The sequence below is a fragment of the Centroberyx gerrardi genome, chromosome 1 (genome assembly GCF_048128805.1).
Source record: "Centroberyx gerrardi isolate f3 chromosome 1, fCenGer3.hap1.cur.20231027, whole genome shotgun sequence".
Classification (NCBI taxonomy): Eukaryota; Metazoa; Chordata; class Actinopteri; order Beryciformes; family Berycidae; genus Centroberyx; species Centroberyx gerrardi.
Genome location: NC_135997.1, coordinates 17,653,404 through 17,675,998, shown reverse-complemented (window position 1 = coordinate 17,675,998; position 22,595 = coordinate 17,653,404). Strand labels below are relative to the sequence as shown.

Sequence of the window (22,595 nt, the reverse complement as noted above, 5' to 3'; positions counted from 1 at the left end):
TTGTATTTGTATTCATTTGTATGGTCATAATTTTGTGGCCATTGGGTCAGTCATATAGTGATCAGTGTATGCCATTATGAAATTCAATACAGTAGGACAGAGCCCAGCCTACAGATCTCATTGAGATGCACTGAAATGCAAGAGGCTGCATTTAGAGACGTTGCAGAGGAAGATAGGAGCCTGGTAATGTTGATGGATCACTAACCTTCCTTTAAGTAATTGTATGCCAGCGGTATCTATCTGTCTGTGTATGTACCTATGCATGTATCCATGTGTCTTCCCGCCTGCCAGCCCAAAAGCAGCTCTCAATGAGGCCATGCTATTTGAAGTAAATGCATAATCAGAATCAGTAGCTGATGTTCTGTACTTCTCTCACTTTTGTTCTACATATAGCAAAAACAACCAATTTCACATAACTATGCAAATTGCCATTTTGTCATGATAGATGGAGCAGCCTTGTTTTAATACTTCTGTAGTTCAAGCAAGACCATGTATATTTAAATTATATGTTTTATGAGAACCATATTTTATATCTGTTCTTCTCATGTAAACATTATTTATTGCATATTTATTATTCTATGATGTCATTTTATGATATTTGGATCATGCATCCCATGCAATATGCATGGGATGCACTTCTTTATTGATGTTTTTTATTGGACTAAAAATGCATTGCTGAATTGACTGTCCTTTTTCCCAGGCACTGAGAATATAGCGGGACACAGGTGATAGTCTGAGAATGAAAGGGAATAATATGGATTTTGGAGGCTCTCTACCCACTCAATGGAAAGGGCAGCTGGCTTTAGAGCCTCATGACATTATTAACTCCGACAACACAGGGTTTGCAAGGGTAGATTGAATCTTACATTTCAAAACAATTTCATTAGTTTGAATGGAAGCTTTTGATGTATTTTGTGTTACGCCACCAGGAATTAAATTAAATATGATGTAAAGCATAATTTTGCTTTTCTTATTTCCTTTTTCTTTTTCAAAGGATGAAACCAACAAGTCTAAAACCTCCCCATCAGAAGGATGACATTTAGATTTAACCTGCTTGAAACAGAGATGGAGCCAAAAGCGAAATATCCCGATGCTAATGTTGTGGATGCTTTGGAAGACTAGTGATTTTGTTGTTGTAAATGCAGCATCCAGACAACAAGTCCCAGTCTGCCTCAGTATTCAGAACGTACTTCTCAGTAAAGACTGATTGATCCCAATTGAGACTTTGAATGGAAACTTACAAAAGTGACAGCTATTTTAAAACAGGGTTAGCTGAGCTGTTTGTGACTCACTGTGTTCCTAAAATTAACAGAAATCTCTTATTGTTTGTGATCACATTTATAGTGATGTTAAATTGAAAATAATACTGCTGTTGAAGTAACTGTGCAATAATAGTATATTGTACCTGTGAAAGCTGTCCAAGGAGAGATGATCCTGAGTTGAAAATGTCCAAGAAAATAGAGTTCTTTCCTCTTGAATCACAGTTCGCCTCATTCCAGCTACAAATCTTCCACCTGCAGCTTTATCATATTTAACTCGTGCCTTGAAAGGTCAGTGAGTGTGTTGGCTGCTGCCAAAATGCTCATAATGATTTGGTAGATTTAAGATTGTGGACTATGGCAGTTACAGTATTTTCAGGACACAGACTCACAGGTCTAATGGCAGAATTGTTTCTTTGTATTTGTGTGGTTATTGTGAATTTGCAGAGTTGGAACAATGAGGGTGGATGTTACCTTAAGCTCTCAGGGTTCAGCATGTTTCCATAGTTACCATCAAGGCAACCTTAACAAAGCACAGGCTACTGACTTTGGCTTAACACGAACCAGCATATAATAGTGTGTAATTTTCACGACCTTGGGAGACATTGTTACTTAAATCCAACATCCATGTCCAGGGCCAAAGGTTTCTTCAGAAAAAGGACATTCTACTTCCATTCTACTAATACTTGAGAGAAAGCAATAGACACCTCGTCCACAAGTTATACTCTTAAAAGTAATCAGGGATGTGGTAGAGGGCCAGTGTACTTAAAAATTACCTAATTAATCTAAAAAAAAGAAATATGTCTCAAATATCAAAATAGAGTTATGTATTTCTGGATGTATGGCTGGTTTGATCTTTATCACCACCTGAGGTTTTTAGTTCACCCTCCCTCTTTAGCTCCTCATCACTTATTGCAATATTGATTTCAATAACATATTAACCAAGAGGGTGTTACTGGTACTGCATCAGCATCACTGAAGTTCACAGTAAATAAGGTTCTCTCAGGTAATATGGTTTTTATACAAGTACTGTACATACATAAGAGTGATAATAATTTAATAAAAAAGTGAAAACCAAGGATTTTCTAACCAGCTCACTGGTTGAAGTGCAGCTTGTCTTGCTTGATGGAAATTATCAGCACAACTGAAATGCATCTTGGAAACTACCTCTCATATATTTCTATTTTATCCTCTTCAATTACATTCATTTTGTAGAAAGCAAATACCAAGCAGTTATCAATGAATGATTGATTATATAAATATGAACATAGCCAACTCAGTATTGTCTTTTAAGGCACTCATGGAAAACATGTGACTGCACTCATCTGAACTTTTTTCTGCTGTATTGCTTCATAAGTGTTATGTTAGCCTTCTTAATGTTTAAGTTACTATAATGTGGTTGCTGAACTGTTGAACAGAGCTGAGTGGACAATGCCAGCGGACACCATTCAACTCTGCACATTGTGCCTCTTCTCCATCATTACCCACCCAGTTAAGAGCCCACCACATCAAATAGGTGAGGCAAATATATATATACAAAAACGTGCTGTCCTGAAGATGATCAAGATATGACAATGTGTATGAGAGGGCGAATTAACATCTACAAAAAAGGCTGTACTGTTCATCCAACATGGCTGAAAATATCCCTGAATTAAAGTTGACAGTTTGTACTTTAGCCTCATAGTCACTGTGTCATTTCATGTCCAAAACAATAAGAATCTAGCAAGCTTAGTGTATTTATTAAGATGAAACAATACACAACAGGTCGTGTGCATCAATAATGATACAAATAAATCAAGTTTTAACAACAACAACAGGAACAATACATGAAAGCCTAAATAAATGATCACAGATTTTTTTTAAATGAAATGTCCAGATGCTGTGTCATACGCAGCAGGGTTTAACCTTTCTTATACCACGGGTCACCATATATAGCAGATACACCATATGGTTTCAAGTCTTACTTGCAGGGAATTTCTTTTGAGAAATGTTTTCAGAATGGTATAAAGCCTATAGAATAGAATACCACTTAATTCAAAACAATAAACACTTTACTGATGACTTGAAAGATTAAATAACAATGAAATTAAACTATAACTCATTTTGCTTACTCTGGGAAGCTGTCCTGTTGAATCCCACATTTTGATACCACTAGTGTATGGTGCTGTGTAGGGCCAATCTAATGTTTAGGTTGTTTTCAGGGTTATGGGTGCCATCCATCCATCAAGGCACCAAATGGAAAAATTTGCTAAAAGTTGTAATACAACGTCTCCTGGTTTTTAACAAATATTTAAACTCCTAGAGTCAATTAAATATGCACGTATTTACTATTGTAGGAATGCCACGCATTCAATATGAGCCTACTTTCTTTATATGAAAATTTTGATCAGTTGCACCCATGAAAGTCACCCTCAGTTTCCTAATTTATTTTTGCCAATTCTTGCCTGAACAGTATCATTTTTCATGTTACTGTGACCTCTAGGAATATCAAATCAAATGAATTGCTGTGAACTGGGAGATAATTCCCTGTCCCCAAAGTATCTATCAAGGTATAATGCAACCAGGCACTTACAGGTTAGGTGGTTTGGGGGCTGGGAGGTTTTAGTTATTTATTTACTTAAGACATATTTGCATAAAGTGTCACATACAGTAAGAAAAACATTATCATATCACCTTCAACTCACTCCTGTTGGCTGGCTGAACATTATCCAAGGTCTCTTGGGGAATATGGCAAGATTTCAAACATGGATTATGAAAATTGTTCACATTTTATAACAATAAATCATGATAAATCCCTGGATGACCTCAGGTGGTGTGGGGTTGCTAAATCATTGCTTGGAGCACCAAATATACAAGGATGGCTGCACTCATGTCTGTAGGGGATGAAGCCAAGCTGGTTTGATAAGTGGGTTTGTCGGTAGCTGACAGGTGAGTGTTAAAATGAGGGAATGTTTTGTGATTAAACAGCGAGCTTGGAAATTAAACGGTGAGACCCTAATTAGAATCCAGATTGGGGATGTGCACACATCAACAGGGAAATATTATTGTTTTGATCTTGACTGAGTTGATTTACTAACATTAACTGTTCTAACTCTAAGTTGTTTTGTTCACTTTGAAATGTAGTTGTGTAGTATGAGTGTGTGTGTGTGTGTGTGTGTGTGTGTGTGTGTGTGTGTGTGTGTGTGTGTGTCAGCCAAGTAGGGATGGAGACCAATCAAGTACTGTATACAGTTTTTAAGTTCTTTTATTTTGAATAATACATGGACTTTCTTGGACTTTTATGGACTCCTCTGCATTTACAACAAATATCCTACAAAATTCTCCATTTCTTTCATTAGAAAAACTGGCCCACGGTTAGACCTACTAGACTATTTGATGAAGAAAAATGTTTGCACTCAAAAAATTTGATCTTGTCATAAAAAACCTAACTTTCCAGCTTTAAATGAGTCCATACGCTCAGAAGGATGTGTCACCACCACCATCAAAGCTGCCCATCTTGAATCAAGGCAACCCCAGTTCAACAACCCCAAACTTCTGGCTCCTCCTCCTGGCTGCCTATCCACTTCCCAAAGTCTCCGCTGTTGACCTCAGTTTTGGATGCAACTTTGGCAACTTTACAAAGTGAGTAATGTTAACTGTTAGTTAAGAGAGCTACTTTAATGAAAACATGCTGTTTAGCTATTCATTGCACGAAAAGGTTACAGCGCACTTGTAGTTAACGTTATCTAGACTGCCTCATGCTCATGTTTTGCTTTTGTTGTTCAGACAGCTGGCTAACTGGCTAACGCTAGCTGAAGTTATCTAGGTAACAAGCAAAGTAGCGTCAAAGGTTAATGTAGGAAACTTCTTGTCGTTATACTAACCTGAGAATAAGCCGACATGCAGGCCTTTTCCGTAGTTAACGTTGCCTAACACGTTAACTTTGTAAAACGGTGTTAACGTTAGCTGGGTTATAACTTGGCTAATGTAACGTTAGCGAACGAACAACACCATGATGTGTTGAAAGGCTATCTAGGAGGAGTAACTCAAGTCTGTGCAGCCTTTTTATATCAGCTAACGTTAACTAGCTTGCCTAATGGATATCAAAGGAATAAATTGACCTGCTCAGCTTCAAAGTGTTATCGCTAACTTTACGAGAGTTTGAAGGATGTGACTAAAGGATGCTATATCCGTCTGTATAATGCAAGCGTCTCTGATTTGGAGGCCACAATCACACTGGCATTTCCACAAATATTTTTTTTTTTCTTAGCTAATTTTGACTTGTCATAACTCACAAGGGAATGGTTGAAATTCAGACGAAGCTATTGAACATGCTCTAGCTGTCAAAATTGGAGCAGATTTGTCTGGCAAATATTTATGTTACACAACATTCACTGACTTGGCTAACAAAAATATCTCACTGTGCTGCAAGCCTGTTATCTTCTTTCTGTGGTTTTACGTATGTTTATTTTCTTCAACTGAAACTCATACCTTGTGTGTCTTATTACATATTATCACTTTTGTTGGGAAATGACAATATGATTAAAATGTTAGAGTGCACAATCTGCTTTCATTTGACATGTCAGAAATCAAAGCAAGCGAGTCTGTCTGAAGTATTAGCTCCATCTTTTGTGTCAGCCTATAATTTAAGATCAGTAGGCCTCTCTGAATCTGTGTTTGCAGAGAAAAGTGCTATTTGTACATAATGATAGTAATATACATATAGTCCCTATTTTCAGGGTGTCCAAAATGACATCTTGATTACACTCTAAGTTATACTATATATATATTTTTACACCATATTCTATTTATACTATATGCATTTTTACAGTGTATTCTTTTTATGTAGTAACTTCTAGTCTGCAACCGATAAACATAACCAGACCATTGATATGTCATGGGATCCAAGTTATCAAACCTTGAGTCACTGTGATTTTGCCATTGAACTTCAAGATCAGACTTTTTCTGCATCAGACTTCTTCTAGGTTTATGTTTTTATTGTATGTGGTCCCCGTTAAATACACTTAAACTTGAACTTAAGATAGGCAAGCTTAAGCAGATGTTACTCTCCACTACTTTTAGAAGTTCTTTGGATGGATCTTAACGTTGTCTTGTCTAACTGCTGCATTAAAGGCAACATGAATCTAGTTAAAGCTGACAGTGTGCTTTTTCCTGACCTTACAGTCATTGTGTCATTCACATCCAAAGTGATAAGAATATGTCATCAAAATGCAACACAACGTATGGGTTTTGGGTGAGAAAGGACAATAACATAATAAGCAAAATAGGAGCAAGATGATGTCTTTGCAGCACAGTGAAATGTTTGCTAAAATAAAGTCACTGAACGTTATTCAGCATATTTGTTTAGCCACCAAAATCTGCCAATTTGACAGCTTATAATGAGCAGAATGTTAGTGTCATATTCATAGGCAGGTTAAGTCACCTGCTCTGCAGTTGCACTGACACAAAATGCAGAAAATTATAATAAATTGACACATTTTGACCTGGGAAGTCTCCTGATGAGTTGCATGACAAGTTTAAAGCTGCAATATGCAAAAAAAAAATTCTCATTAAAATAATAATAAATAAATAGGATATACACTATCAGATGTCAGTCTGTGACCCTGTGTACACATGCCTAAATCCTGTTTGCCTGAAATTGGCTTTTCATTGATGTTCGGGACGTTTTGGGGCGTATACCTTTTGCAGTAGGCGTCAGTCGTATGTGCATGGCCAGCGGGGAGCTGGGTTGTTGCAATTGTAAGTCATAGCAACAACAATGGTGGAAGGCAATAAGAAAATAAAGTATAATGAAGCTAAACCCCTATATAATGCTTAAATGAGCTAGTGGGTCTTGTCTGCCAAACAGACAAAAACACAGCTGAACATCGGCATTGCATTGATTTTTAATTGCATTGCTTGTCTGCGTTCGTCATCTGCTGCTTCTTCAACGCCTGTGTTGGGCTTTACAGATCCGGTCAGGTATCGAGAACCGATGCTGGTTGGTTACCGGTTCCTGATTGATCAGAACCGAAACACACATAAGCTCCTGGACAAACGCCATTTCCTTTATAGCTCAGCATAATGACGCTTTCTAGCAGGCCCCTAACAATGATGTAATGATCGACGTCGTATTTCAGATACAGCGAGGGTAAATCATTTGAAAGAGTGGGCCAGCAGATGGAATTTGTGTAAATAATATGTTGTGTTCAAGGGGACAGTACCAGCAGTCTCTTGCAGCTCCAGCATCGCTGCTTCAGTTTTGCTGGATGTGACCCTCAAAATACTGGCCTGTCCTTGTCCAGTCAAAATAACAGGCCTTATTAAAATCAACAAATCCAAATGTGTGAACTTAGGGAAACAAATCAAGGATTTGTTGCAAGGCAACTTCCTGCCCAGTGGCAGTTTTTAATCATTCTTAATTTATATCCATAGGTAGTAGTGAGCTAGTGAGTGCAAAGGGTTTCATCCTAAAACACTAAAAGCTAGGCTAAGCTTATTCCTTTTTAGCAAAAATGTTACCTGATGTTCACTGCTCAATATTTTATAATAGGCCTTCAGCAGATTACACCAATCAAATGTTACTTTTTTGTAAGCAAAGATCTTAAATTCTAACAGTAATTCATGCTAAATTATAAATGAATGCCTTTTGAAAGCATTTTGTAAGAGTAAGTCACATTTTGAAAATAGTGGCTATGTCATTTTGGAATTAAACTCTCCATCTGTTGTGCTGTACTGACCTGACAAACAGAGAGAACTAGCATGAAACCAAATTCTGGTTGGTAATATTTTTCTACTGTATGTAGATGATCATGGCCCTCAACCCCAATTACCAACTCCTTCCAATAGCAAACATCCTTTACACCCACTTGGAATGAGGTTGAAAAGAAAAACATCATATCTAAAATCACAAATTTATTAAGGTTAGCAATAACTAATAACTAGTGATGGGTGGACAAGCATTACTACCTTACAGTCACACTCTATTACAGCAGAGGAGTATTCATAAGTATCGGTATGGATAATTGTATGGATAAAATACTAATGATGCCCAACCTGAGGCTGAGTAACCGGCATCTCAGCCTCAGGCTAGATGTTGTTTCAAGGTAAACGTCTCATCAAGATGAGTGACAAGTGTTGGGGCGTGAACTTTCCCAGCTGAGGACTTGCAAACACTTGGCTGCCTCAAACGTTACATATTGTAGCTTTTAATTGAAATGGTCTCATGGCAAAGATTGTTGCCTATCTACACAAAATAAATATGTTTTGGGCTGCTAAGTTGTTTTGTCATGTTGTCATACAATCAATCAGACTCGCCATCCATATGACAACAAACCATACTGCAGAGTTATGGCCTCTTTACACCCATCCTTATTATTAAAAGCCATCCATATGACATGACACATTGAAAAATGTTTTGGTGACAGATGATTCCTTTCCCCTCCAGTGGCCCAAAGATGATGCATTCATAGCAGAGGAAGAAAGAAGAACCCTGACTGTGTAGCAGAAATGTCTCCCAAAGTGCCTGGCGGGCAGGGCAGAGGGGACGACTCCGCAGTGCAGGTCGCTGTTCGAGTGCGTCCCCTGCTGCCCAAAGAGCTTCTGCACAGCCACGAGAGCTGCATTACTGCGGACTCTGAGCAGCGCCGGGTCACTCTGGGCCACGACCGACACTTCCTTTGCGACTTCTTGTTTGAAGAAACCTGCTGTCAGGAGGAGGTTTATGCTGTGTCCGTCCAGCCGCTCATAGAAGCCTTCTTCCAAGGCTTCAACGCTACAGTCTTTGCCTACGGTCAGACAGGCTCAGGCAAGACCTACACAATTGGAGAAGCCAATATTTGTAAGTTTGTGTGTTTCTTTGCTCCCACTCTGCAGTTTTCATGTCGTCAGAGCAGTTTATCAAGTATTAGAGCATTTATTACAGTCATGGCTCCTGCCAATGTGTAATATATAATGAGGAGGGAAAGGTAGCCTTCACATCTACATCAGAAAACAGCATTTACTACAATGCAGCTACCAGATCACTCTATACCAGGCAGGCTTTGCATCAGAATGAATTTTTAGTTTATTTTTTCTGTTTAAATTATATATTTACATGGACGTTGGTTGTTTTCTGGTATTTTTCTGTATAGTATATGCAGCACAATTTTAAGAGGCTTTGAAGCGGAAAAAAGTTTCAAGTCCTGTTAATTTAACTCGTCACATTTCAGTTTCCCCGGCTAATGCTTTTAATTTTGGACCTTTTCTGTTCACTGGACAGCACACACTGAAAAGAAACAACATGTGACATGAATGTCAGAAGGTGCACATGAATTGAACCTGTCAGCGAAAGCAAGCACTGTGCTCTAATTCAGTTTTAATGTTCAAAGCCAGCTGTGTGCGTTGATAATGAGTGTTTTATGTGCGTCTGTAGCTTCGTTTAGGGATGAGGAGCAGGGCATCATCCCCAGAGCGGTTGCTGAGGTCTTCAAGCTGCTGGATGAGAATGACCTCACAGACTTTTCTGTCAGAGTCTCCTACCTGGAGGTCTACAAAGAGGAGTTCAAGGACTTACTGGAGGTGGAGACTGCCAGTAAGGACATCAACATCAGGGAGGATAAGGGCAACATCGGTATGGAATGAGTGGACTCTTACATCACTTATCATTAACATGATTTTTTTGGTTGTGATGTGAAATAGGTAGGGATGGGACGATATAATGAAATTCAATATATCGCAATAAAAAATGTGACAATACGTATCGTAGGGCAGAAAAATGAATATTATAGGGATATTAACTGTAGTAATCTGTTGTAGTAATCACAAATGAGGTGGCTTATTTGAACTTTGTAATTACATTTTTGAATTATTGTTTACATTCTAGGAAGCCGATGTCATTACTGAAGTCATACTTCATTGTCACTTCATATCGTGGTTGTATTGTGTCGTTAGATGAGCATATCGTCCCATCCCTAGAAATATGCAATAGTTTCCTTTATTGTAAATGGTTTGTGTATGTATGAATGTGTGTGTGTGTGTGTGTGTGTATGACTTCATAGTATTGTGCGGTGTGAAGGAGAGCGAAGTTGAGGGTCTTGACGAGGTGCTGAGTTTGTTGGAGTCAGGAAACACAGCCAGGCACACAGGCGCGACCCAAATGAATCCCCACTCCAGCCGCTCACACACCATCTTCACCGTCTACATGGAGCAGCGTCGGGGAGGATCACGGCTTTATGGGAGCTCTGCGTGTGCAGGACCACAAATCTTGTCCTCCAAGTTCCACTTTGTTGACCTGGCGGGGTCAGAGCGCATCCTGCGGACAGGGAACACCGGAGAGAGGCTGAAGGAGAGCATCCAGATTAACAGTGGCCTGCTGGCCCTGGGAAATGTCATAGGGGCACTGGGGGACCCCAAGAGGAAAGGCACCCACATACCATACAGAGATTCCAAAATCACCAGGTACATTGGTCATAGGTTCATAAGATGCTTTACTGTACCATTTTAACAGATCATTTGTGGTGCATATTAGTTTGGTTTAATTTTTGCAATCCTTGTTTCAACTAGGATCCTAAAAGACTCTTTGGGAGGAAATTCAAAAACACTGATGATTGCCTGCATCAGCCCATCTTCCTCAGACTTTGACGAGAGCCTGAACACACTGAACTATGCCACACGGGCCCGGAACATTCAGAACCGGGCAACTGTCAACTGCAAGGGCGAGCCAGATCGGGTGGAGGGACTAGAGCAACAAATCAAGGCCCTTCGCAGAGCCTTGGAAAACCGCCAGCGTTCTGAGACTCGTATCATTGCTCACGCTGATCCAAACAGGAGACCAAGACTTGGAGAGGCAGAGATCAGCAGACTGCAGGCCCAGAGTGCCCACTACAGGACTTGCACGGACACTGCATACAGGTTAAAGCAAATTCATCAGTCCAGTTAAATTTAGTCCATACTGTTTACCCTGTACTCTAAGGATGTTTTGCCTAAACATGTTTTGAACCCTGTTGTGTCTGAATATATTGCATGTTTTAGTGTATCCAATATATTCTTGCTATATGCTCTTGACCACTAAGTGGTAATTCAATTTGGAAATAACTGGACTGTGCCTCTATATATCGGTGTTGTGCATAAGCTCAACACCGATATTATGGCCATCATTGTTATAGTTCATGCTGCTTTCTATGAGTTCTATGTATTTTGCCTCATTTCACAGATTTAGGTTTAACAAGCATCAATGATACATTTGTGTGAAAGATGTCGGTCAAGGATGTTTAATTTTATGTTACAATTTTTGTGAATTTTGGGGAAAAATTGGTAAACAACATTTTTAGTATTTCAAGGCACCAAACAGCCTGCCCACTATGAGTCTACATGGCTCACTTATCATTTCTGAATATTTAGGTTACAGCATGGCTTTGTATGGCTTTCTTTATTTCTAGAGGACTGGGAAAGTCTTACAATGACTTTGAATATCTTTTTGCCAATTTCTGCTGATGACACTCATAAAGTTTGTACCATTAAATGGACAGTCACTTCTGATTCATTCTGATGCAATTTTTTGATCCTGGTTTACACCCAGGTTGCTGCGGGAGTTGCAAGGTGAGGGGGCTCTGACTGCAGAACAGAGTCTGAGAGTGAAGGAGTGGCTGTGTTCAGTGGAGGAGGAGCGGAGCGGACTGACCACCGCCTCGGGACCAGACAGCGGTATCGAGAACAGCTCCACTGAGGACAGTGTGGCATTAAGGAGGGGAAGGACTTCTGTCAAGAACCAGGTATGACACACACACACACAATACATGTACATGTACACACAGAGACGAGAATACCATACTGACACACCTTCATTAAATTATTATTTGAAATGGGTTTAGTCATTTTTCTGGAATTGACTGACGTAATACTGAGCGTGTTTATAATTATGGTTTATTACCCAGGAGCCAGAGGCTGTGGGGGAGAGGTGGAGCCATGAGCATGAAAGTGAGAGAGACACGGAGAAAGAGGAGAGTGTTGCTCAGCTTCAAGCTCAGGTCCAGCATTTGGAGAGAGAGAACACAGACTTCTTAGCGGCTCTAGAGGACGCCATGGAGCAATACAAGCAACAGGTCAGATTCCATGGAATCCTAAGACCAAATTCTAAGACCAATGAAATTCAATGTGTATTAGAAGACTACTATATTTGTGTATGTTTGCCTTAGATGATATGTTTGGTGTCCTTCCCTCTCAGAGCGATAAGCTGCAGGAGCAACAGGACCTGATAGCGGAGCTGCAGTGTGTGTTGTCTACTCCTGGGCTGCTGGGGCTGGGCCTGAACCTGAGACCACGGCCACACACCGCTCCTATGGGCTCCACACGACATGCCCAGAATGGAGGCACAAACAGACAGGTAACTGACTCGCAGGAGAGGGAGTTTTTAAGCCATACAATACATTCTCCTATTAAGTGAAATGATGGGGCCCGATGCAAAATTGTCAACATTTCTATGTGTCACTATAGCGCTCTATAGTGATCGCTGCTGTAAGAGTGATTCATTTAGGATTCCAGCCAGATATACCTCCAATATTTCCCAACTGGAAAAAATTTAATAAACTTAAAAAATAATAATAGAAATAGAAAGAAATGATCTCTGCTATTTCCCCAATATTGCAACCCAGCTGCACAAGCACTTGATGAGTAATCCAAACCAGAGCTGAATGTGACAGATCCCAACACACCAGGTCTCTGTTGACTAAGCCTGAATAATAGCCCAACACACATTAAACATGACCTTGGAGTTATAATGACTAAAACCTCATTTAAAAGGAAATAATATAATTAAACTTATTTTTGTCTCAACGTCATGCCATATGGCTCCAGAATGTTACTGCATGTTTACATTTGGTCTTGAGGTATCGTAAAATGTGCTCACATCTGATGAATGCTGCATTGCATTTATCATATTTAAACTGCATTTGCATATTTAAACTGTTTACTGGGAAACATCCTAGCACGCTTGTTTGTAGAGCTGTGGGTTTATGTCTGTGGTTGCAGGCCAGTCCTTTGGGCTGTCACGGTAACGGACCATGTGGTGAGCAGGAACAGTATGGTAATAGTCGTGGCAGTCTCTTTGAGGATCATGAGGTCCCAGGAGGAGCAGAAATGAAGGACTCAGAGGAAGAGGGCTGCTACTCCAATCTCATCCGGGAGAGACGCAAGTATGTTGCAACTATAAACTTGCCGTTCTGATACAGAAATCACCGCTTACAGTATTTGAAGTGATTTTTACCATGATAATGCGGCACATATTACAGATTATTCATTGGCTGACAGCATACATTTCTTTGTATCTGAGCTTGTGTTGTGTATGTAAGGCTTATTTTTCTCTCAGGCAGGTGAACCTGACCTGGACCAAGAGGGACATGCTGATAGGAGTAGCACCTGGTGGTAAAGGTCTGGTGTCTCAGCTGTCTGAGCCAGACCGGCTCTCCTGTTCAGTCAGAAAAGCATGTGAGTGTAACAGCCTGATGATTCTCCAAAGTAAAATACTCCCTACTCATTATGCCCCCCTGCTGACCCCCTGTAAGTTGTGGTAAATGTCTCACTTTTAAACCACATGAACCGTGTTTCTCTCTCAAATCCCTTCATGCAGCCCACTGCAGCGTTGGGGAGGCCTCTGCGCGGGAAAGTCTGAAGGGTTTTGAGGGTGTTTCAGAGTGGGGTCTTCTCCAGGCCCAGCAGAAGATTAGGGAGCTGTCTGTCACCATCCGCATGAAGGAGGAACTCATCAAAGAGCTTGTCAAAACAGGTATACACACACCTCGTATTTCAGTATTCCTCTCTACAGACAGCATTGTCAACAGACTTAAAGGCCTTGAGAATCAACTGTTTTTAGTACTATACAGTCTTCCTTATGTCACCTAAAACTAAGGAATGCTGACAAAACAAAACTTATGATGTCTGAAACTCATGACAAAATAATTATTTAACTGCATATTTATGTAACAATACTCTAAAAGCACTTATCTTAAAGCAGAGTTTATAAAGTCCCTTACAAAAAGACAAGGATTAGTAAAATACTGTATACGAAAAGAGAGAAAAAAAATAAAAACTGTCAATTTCTACCTTTGCTTCAGGACACATATTCAGCATCTTATAAAGAAATAGAAGCTGAAATTGGGGGTTAAATTTAGAAACAAGTCATGATTTTTGAAGCTGTAACAGACTGTTTGCTGCAACTTGATTATGGCAATATTTTAAATTCATATGTCTCCTTCCAGTGTCTTTGTGCCTTGGACACTGTCATCATGGAGCACTGAGTTTTATAACTGACTGTAAAGCTCATCACTGTACCTTCTATGCTTGGGTTGATTGGTCTGCTCTGCCCACTCATCAACCTTCCTGAACAACATCATTTCCAAAGAAAGGTTCTCTTATCCACTGTTTTCGTGACTGAATTTGTGTGGGTGGATGGGTGCTATTATAGGTAAGGATGCCCAGGCCCTAAACAGGCAGTACAGCCATAAGATCTCTGCTCTGGAGGGTGAAGCTGTGCAGGCGCGCCAGGAGCTGCAGGAGGCCCAGAGGCAGCTGCAGGATCTGGAGAAGCAAGAGAGGGAGACCAGCGCCACAGACAGGACCAGAGCGCAGGAGTGTCGCAGGAAGATAGCTGCCGCTCAGAGCAAAGTTCAGGTTTGACTCCCACACCTCTATATTCATGCATAAATGTACCCGCAGGCAAAAGATGCATAATTTGACAAGTGAGCAAATGCACAGTGACAACCAAAAGTTCAGCGATATTGAAATGTGTGCCGTCTGTAAAAATCTCAACAGGTCCCACAGCTCACAGTAGCACAGAGCTAAGCTGAGGCTGTTTATCAGAGCCATTTTAGCCGATCGCTTAGAGAGGAACAGAGATAATCTTAGTGCTGCTAAGATGCTTTTGTAAACCCCTGTTCTTGTTCACTGCCTGTTTTCCTGATATGTAATGCGCAATAATATGGCAGCAACAGGCCTGATGTTATATTCCCATACATGAAGAGACAGGAACACTGATCTGTCTCTTCATAGCATTGCTGTCGGAGGAAAACCTGGTCTCCAAAATGTCAACTTTTCAGGAACTAAGAGAAACAGCCATGTTTTTAGCTTGATTATAATGCATTTTGGCTTTTGAAGTGGTTTCATCAGCCCAAAAGGTCGGAGAATTTCCCCAATCTACAGAGCAGCATGTATTCCTTCAATTTAAGTGAAAACATGAAAATCGCCGAAATTGGAGTTACAAGGTTTTCACATGACAACAGCGATAGTTTTGTTTAGGGACCTGTACAGTTGTACTTTTGAAAAGGAAAATGTATGTGTGTTAGGTTCTGAACCAACGTCAGAGGGACACCGCTCGTCTGGCCAACCTGTCTGCACTGAGTGAGCGGCGTGTGTCAGAGTTGGAGCGCAGCGTTCAGAGCATGAGGCAGCAGCAGGAGCAGCTGCAACGACGGCTGCGCCAGGAAAGCCAGCAGAAACGACGTCTGGAGACCGAGATGCAGCGAAGAACGCACAGAGTCAAGGTACAACTAGGAGACACTATCAGACTTGTGGTGTTATGGTACTATAACTTCATTACCACTAGATGTGGTGGTTCCAGCATCTCAGAAACAGCTGCCCTCCTGGGATTTTCACACACTACAGTCTCTAGAGTTTACAGAGAATGGTGTGATAAACAAAAAACATTCAGTGAGCAGTAGTTCTGTGGCTGAAAACATCTTGTTAATGCGAGAGGTCAGAGGTGAATGGGCAGACTTGTTCAAGCTAACAGAAAGGGCACAAATGCTCAAATAACAGCTCTTTACAACAGTGGTGTGCAGAAGGGCATCAGAACACACAAGTTGTTGGCCCCTATGATAAATGGGCTATAACAACAGATGGCCAGCCATAACAAGATGGGTGTACCCAATAAAGTGGCCAGTGAGTGTGTATATATGAAAAAACAAAAGTTTTTATTATATCGTGTTAACCCTATCCATCAAAAGACCAAATGTCTGGCAATGGTTTCAAGGAAAACGTATCACTATATCAGGGCCAAATGCATTAATGTGCTTTTGACAAAGATAGTTTTCTTACAGTATGTAGTAATCCTAATCCTGTAATTTGTCTTTTTCTCCCCCTCCACCCCTCCATCCTTTCTGTAGGAACTGGAGATCAAGAACGAGCAGCAGCAGAAGATTCTGAGGATAAAGACAGAGGAGATTGCTGCTTTCCAAAGACAGAGACGCAGTGGCAGTAACGGCTCTGTGATCTCATTGGAGGAGCAACAGGTGGGGCAACGATCTCATGGACCCGTTATTTTCTCTGTTTTCTCTATTTTCATGTTATGTGGCATGCCTCAATGGCTAATTTTTATTTTGCCTACATTAAAAAATATGGTGAAGACTGAAAATATTCTTTAATAGTCTTTAATGTAAGTAAAATTAGGAACTAAAATTTTTTTTGAATGGCATTTCCCCTCAAGAGACATTTCCTTTCACTTTTTAATACCTTGCTCAAGGGTACTTTGTCAGTGAGGGTGGGTATCTTGATATCATCCACCTTCTGTTTGCTGGTATTCAGTTCACAGCTAGAATATGCTATCCTGACTACTGGACTCCTGTGCTGTGTGTGTGTGTCTGTGTGTGTGTCTCTCTATTTCTGTGTGCTGTATGTGTGTGTTTGTATCTGAATTCCCCCTATGAGCAGAAGATTGAGGAGCAGAAGCGCTGGCTGGATGAGGAAATGGAGCGGGTACTGGAGCAGAGGAGAGGACTGGAAGATCTGGAAGGAGAGCTCACCAAGCGAGAGGAGATCCTGGCCAAGAAAGAGGCCCTCCTGCAGGAACGCAGTGGACTGGAGACCAAGAGGCTCCGCTCCAGTCAGGTAATAAGAAACACCCTCAGCTCATTTCATTTGCATTGGAAATGGGCAAAAGTTGACAAGTTGTTAATGGTTCCTCTCTCCTGCAGGCCATTAGTAAAGACCTGGTGACCCTGACGGGGCGAATCGAGTCTCTTGAGCAAGAGCTGAGTGAGAGGAATGGTCTCCTTCGCAGCGGTAGTGCCCAAGACTCCCAACAGATCCGCCAAGAGATCTCCAACCTGCGTCAAGAGAAGGATACGCTGCTTAAACAAAGAGTGGAGCTGGACGATAAGCTGCGGCAGGGCAGCCTGCTCTCCCCGGAGGTCAGACACTAGACTGGGGCGTCATCTCGCAGTTTAGGCACCAGCAGAAATCTAACACCGTCTCCTCTAGGGACCTTTCTTTACAGCGCCTGGTTCTACTCCTTAATGTATACAATGAACAGGACATGCTTTTGTGTGTACCACTAACAGATGAACATGTTTTTAATACACCAGGCACAGAAAGATAAAAACATTTCAGCTTAAGCAAGAGTGCTGTGCTTAAAACAAGTTTTGAGTACTTGCATAGCAATAGTAGGAACCAGGACAAGTGCATTCTCTGAGCATTCGCCAATCATTGCTAGCTAAAAGAGAAGTAATGGGTGGGCAGAGTCCTTATTGGAGACTGACTTTTCTTCTGTGTGTGTCAGTGAATCTTGTTGGGGTTCAAACTCTCATTAACCCTTTCTGTTCCCTCTGGTGTCCCTAGGAGGAGCGAACCCTGTTCCAGTTGGACGAGGCGATCGAGGCTCTAGATGCAGCTATCGAGTACAAGAATGAGGCCATCACTCAGAGGCAGAGACAGTTGAGGGCCTCTGCCAGCATGCTCTCCCAATGGGAGATGAACCTCATGGCTAAGCTCAGTTACTTGTCTGCCTCTGAGACTAGAGCCCTGCTGTGCAAGTACTTCGACAAGGTCTGTGCACTCCTTCCACTGAGATTTCTGAGAGAAGTTTTTTTTGCTGTTTACTAACTTCCAGGGCTTCTGTAATGTAAAAAAACTGTATTGTGATTATGAACCTGTTTGAGTGATTCTGCTATTTCAATCAGTGATTTCCTTCACTCGCACCAGGCTCACACCGGACAGCTTTCAATACCTCACAGTGGTTGTGAAAGGATCAGTGACACAGATCTTTCAGTGCAGATTTTGAGGCATCATTTTTGGTTGATTTCATGCTTTTTTTTTTTTAATTATATCTGCAGAAATCCACTGCAAATTTGAGATTAGTGATCAGCATACACTTCAGACAACATCACAACCCTATGATCACTACATGCCCAGAAAAGGTTCACAAACTGTTTTTTTTCTCTTTAGGAAAAAATTCTCCACATAAATTATACCCAAAACATCAACATTTTATAGATGAGACGGTGGCTAAATGTAAAATGTTGCAGAAAGGTAGTGTGTGCACATCCAAAAAAGTAGGCCAGGTGCTTGGTATTAAACCATGAATCCATAAACAAGAAAGAAATATAAGAACAGAAGAAAGAAGACACTCGAATTATGCTCTCTTGGTGTTTAATTGCAGCAGCAACGTTTTGACCTGTATTGTCTTTGTCAGGCATACATGTGCATGTACGTAAAGTAGAACTAACTAGTAAGTAACTAGAGTCTGAGTCTGGTCTGAACTCAGTGTAGTGTATACCCAGACTGTTAAACTGTGTTTCTTGCAGGTGGTGTCTCTCCGTGAGGAAGAGCGTAAGCTGCAGCTCGCCCTGGCTGAGCTGGAAATGCGACTAGAAGAGCAGCAGAGGCTGGTGCAGTGGCTGGAGAACGCACTCGATCGCACACAGCTGGACACAGATCGCCGGCTCACACAGCAGCAGAAGGAGCATGAGAGGAGTGTACAGCTCTTATTGCAGCAGTGTCGAGGTTGGTATCACACAACGGAAAACCTGTTTTGCTAAAGAAAAGATTCATTGTGTTTGTGTTTGCGTGTGTCTATACATGCGTCCAATTGCAGTAGTTACAGATTATAAATTATCCACTCGTCGGTCCTCACAAGATAACACTTTTTTTTAGGTTTACTAAAAGAGAAAGGGACAGGCATTTAGTGGTTATGGGTTAGGAAATTGTAATGTATATATTTGCTAGCATATCTTCTGTATCTTTTGATTTTGTCCATTTTGTTTGATTTGTTTCAATAAGCATCCACTCAAACTCTATACAGACTGTGTCCCTCTGGTACCATTGCTATATACTCATGTACCTTCTCCACAGAGCAAATGGACGAGGGCCTGGCAGGAAGGCAGAGGCAGTATGAGGGATGGATCCATAACCTCAGCAAGGAGCTTAACCACTACAAGGCGGCCAATCTAGAGCTGAGCAACAAGCTGAGGGAGCTGTGTGGCTCCGTCAGCCAGCCAAAGGAGCATGCCAAAGGTAATTGTAGTATTTGATCAAAGTGTCTTACGTTGCCTTTCCATATTTATGGATATGATAATCATGGTGCTCGCATCTTTCAGTAAGAGAGCTTCAGAAATTCAAGTAATTCAGTCATACTCTGCTTCCTGGCATTTAAAATGACTAACGTGCAAATATCCTCATGCAAATCCACTTTCCTCATTTTTGTAAACTGAACTATTACTCCGTTCTCTCAGATTCTTACATAGCATAGACATCCTGCCTGTATATGAGCTGTTTATCACAAACTACTATTCTCCTCTCTTGCTTACTGTACAGCCACACCAAGACTTTGAGACCCAACTGAACCGTCCCACTCAAACTCAAATCTTTGGCTTCAGAGTATGCATTATAGTTTTTCTCCCTGATCTAGAAAACCTATAATTTTCATTAGTTCAGGAAATCTTGGAGTCGGTATCCACCCTTAATTTCCATGTTTCTTCTAGATAATGGAGGGATCATACACTGCCTTGGTCCAGGACTGAGGGCTACTTCCTCTCTCACATCCAAGCAAAGATGCTTATCCCTTAAAGACTAATATATATTTTTTTCTACAATCCCCTTTGCCCTTAGATCTCTAGTTTTGTGATGTAGTATTAATTAGGCTCAGAGTGGTGAATGCATTCAAAGCTGCTGGGTAATGATTACTGTCCCAAACAATGTTGTTTGTCAGTTCTCATTGTCCTTATGATATGCGTTGTCTTGCAGTGTTTGCATCTGAGGGCAAACCAGCGGGCGTCGGCAGCATGGAGAAGCTGAGCCGCTGCCCGGAGGACGGCCAGGGAGGCAGAGGGGCGGGACAGCCTGAGAAACCCCCCAGGTCCAGAGAGGAGATGCGGGAGCTGGTGAACGCCCCGCTGCCCTCCACATGGAGGCGGTCCTCTCTCCCCACGGAGGAACCCGCTGTCATGGAGGAGCTGCGTCTCCGTGCAGCCGGGGAGAGTCCGGTTAACCGCGTGGTTCAAACCGGAACGGGGCCCTGGGGCGGGACGCCATCCCTGCCCTCTGTTAAATCTCGCCGAGACTCCCGCAGATCCAGCCTCAACATCGGACCACTCATTTCAAACAACGCATTAATTGATGTGCGGAAAAACCCTGTCTGATAATAAATAGATATATTTTCTTACTTGGGACCATTCACATAGTTTCTCTATGGTTTCAGAATTATTGTGCATTTGTTTTATAATCCGTTTTTAGTTTTTGTGTTTGCTTTTTTGTACTTGTATATAAAGTTTTATAAATAAATAAGGAAACCCAGTCATTTTTATACAAAGCACTTTCACCAAGGTATTGTTTATATTCCCAGTTCATACAATAATAGATGTACTAGGTTTATGGTCTTTTCTCAGCCATTAAGTCATCAAGGTTTCACTTTTGATCCATTTGTATCATTCCATTTAATAAAGTCAGGTTTTCTTCCTTTGTAATCATGTATAGTCCTTTGACCTTCTACTTCTACTGTGTTTTATAATAAATCAAAAGTGTTTTTTTCCCCCTTAAATTCATCTGCCTTCTGCTCTTCTTGATCACTATGAATATCAGAGCTGTGCTTTCCAGAACCTGTTTTTAAATTAAACACTCATTTATTCCACAACTAACCTATGATCTGTGGTGAGGTTGGATATTATTAGGTCTAACATTGTAGACTAGGTGTAAGACTAAGCTTATGTGAAATGTCAGAGTGGTGAAGGTCTAGTGTGAGTAAGTAGGTCTGATCACAGGTGAGAGTGGGTGTGGGGGGAGATGGCTTATCTTTATTATCTCTAGGAGGGAAATTCAGGTGAAAGCAGCATCTACATAAAAAAGATGACAAAAAATGATATAAGGAGTCAAGGAGATAAATACTAAAAATACTATCAAGTGAAAAGCATAGTGTTAGTTTCAAGCTCGCCGCCTGTTGTGAAGTTGACCAATATAACAGCTTACAGTATTAAACCCAAATGTATCAATTGTACATTCAATATTTTCAATAACTCACAGCATCTAGGCTACGCTGATGACGACACACAAATGACATAAATCAAGAAGACCCAATTAAGGCAACCTGCTTAGGCCTATCAATGTTAGTCTCTTAACTGCATGACATCCACACGCACACGTCAACTATAACAGATGGCGCCAGTGTCAAAAGACTAATTCCCTTTAGAAAGAAAGAGAGAAAGAAAGAAAAAGAAATGGAGTGGCACATCCAAAAAGCAGGCAGGAGAGAGAGAGAGTGACATAGGGGATCATCTTCTTTGATTCACACCTATTGTCATATTGAACTTACAAGACTCAACCAGGGCCACAATTTCCATTGTAATTATATTCCTACTGCATATTCAGCACTGCCTCCACCCACCAAGGAAACTTCAGGTACATTTATTGTAGGCTACTGGTGAATAAAATGTTTTCTGATTCTGATGTTGAAGGCTTAGGGATCTTGTTGTCAGCTCTGCTTCACTTTTCCATGTTTGAAAACCAAGTGTAAAAGTAATATTTCTAACAAATAAAATGAGCACAACTAAAATGTATTTTATGAGTTATTAAATTAGAGGTTTGGAGTGTGACATTGTCCAAAGAATGAAATCATCCAGAGGACACTTAGCTGTTAAGTGAAGCTCAAGGAAATAATGTAAGAGATGACCCAAGGTGTCATCACTGTTGAAAAATTAAGTTGATGTATACTGTAGGTTATAGGCCTACTTAGAAGAGTGAATGTGGTTTTACAGGGATTTAAATTAAAGCATTAAAACCAAATGCCTAATGACTATAGTAATTACATCCAAAATAAAGACACAATAATATTAGGTAAATTATTCTGAACTCCACCAGCCAATTTCAATGCAAACTGCCCCATGGATGGTTTTCATTCCACCTCATTAGCATCACACCTCACCTGTCCTTTTCCTCTGACATCCATAGATCAGATCATGTGTATTGTAAAGAAGAAGAAACATAACTGAGTCACCAATTAGAAGTATTGCATAATGGAGGGATGGTTTTAAGAACTATTAAAAGACACTATCTGTAATCAAAGAGTTAGCATTAAGCCCAAGCACAAGACTATAATGTAACAGTTTCGAAAACAGCATGTCA

The 22,595-nt window shown here is 40.8% G+C and overlaps 1 protein-coding gene across 2 annotated transcripts; it reads left to right on the top strand.

The window, feature by feature from the left end:
- The first annotated feature begins 4,824 nt into the window (after positions 1-4,824).
- kif7 (kinesin family member 7) lies at positions 4,825-20,971 on the top strand. Of its 2 annotated transcripts, none has more exons than XM_078282979.1 (20): positions 4,825-4,880; positions 8,686-9,078; positions 9,652-9,849; positions 10,277-10,676; positions 10,782-11,129; positions 11,797-11,989; positions 12,152-12,319; positions 12,442-12,600; positions 13,245-13,408; positions 13,582-13,700; positions 13,843-13,998; positions 14,677-14,882; positions 15,554-15,751; positions 16,373-16,498; positions 16,917-17,093; positions 17,180-17,395; positions 17,823-18,029; positions 18,788-18,986; positions 19,335-19,496; positions 20,226-20,971. In XM_078282979.1, exons 2-20 carry the CDS (start codon positions 8,748-8,750, stop codon positions 20,618-20,620), a joined length of 4,122 nt encoding a protein of 1,373 aa, XP_078139105.1. In that variant the 5' UTR covers positions 4,825-4,880; positions 8,686-8,747; the 3' UTR covers positions 20,621-20,971. The 2 variants fall into 2 exon arrangements, with proteins under 2 accessions (XP_078139105.1, XP_071764079.2); XM_071907978.2 differs by having other exon boundaries at positions 4,846-4,880; positions 8,666-9,078.
- Positions 20,972-22,595: the final 1,624 nt, after the last annotated feature.

Excerpts from the sequence above, each read along its gene's own strand:
- kif7 (XM_078282979.1), top strand. The coding sequence starts at position 8,748 with ATGTCTCCCAAAGTGCCTGGCGGGCAGGGCAGAGGGGACGACTCCGCA. Across the intron at positions 12,320-12,441 it reads TGGAGCAATACAAGCAACAG|AGCGATAAGCTGCAGGAGCA; the intron begins GTCAGATTCCAT and ends CTTCCCTCTCAG. Across the intron at positions 18,987-19,334 it reads CTTATTGCAGCAGTGTCGAG|AGCAAATGGACGAGGGCCTG; the intron begins GTTGGTATCACA and ends CCTTCTCCACAG.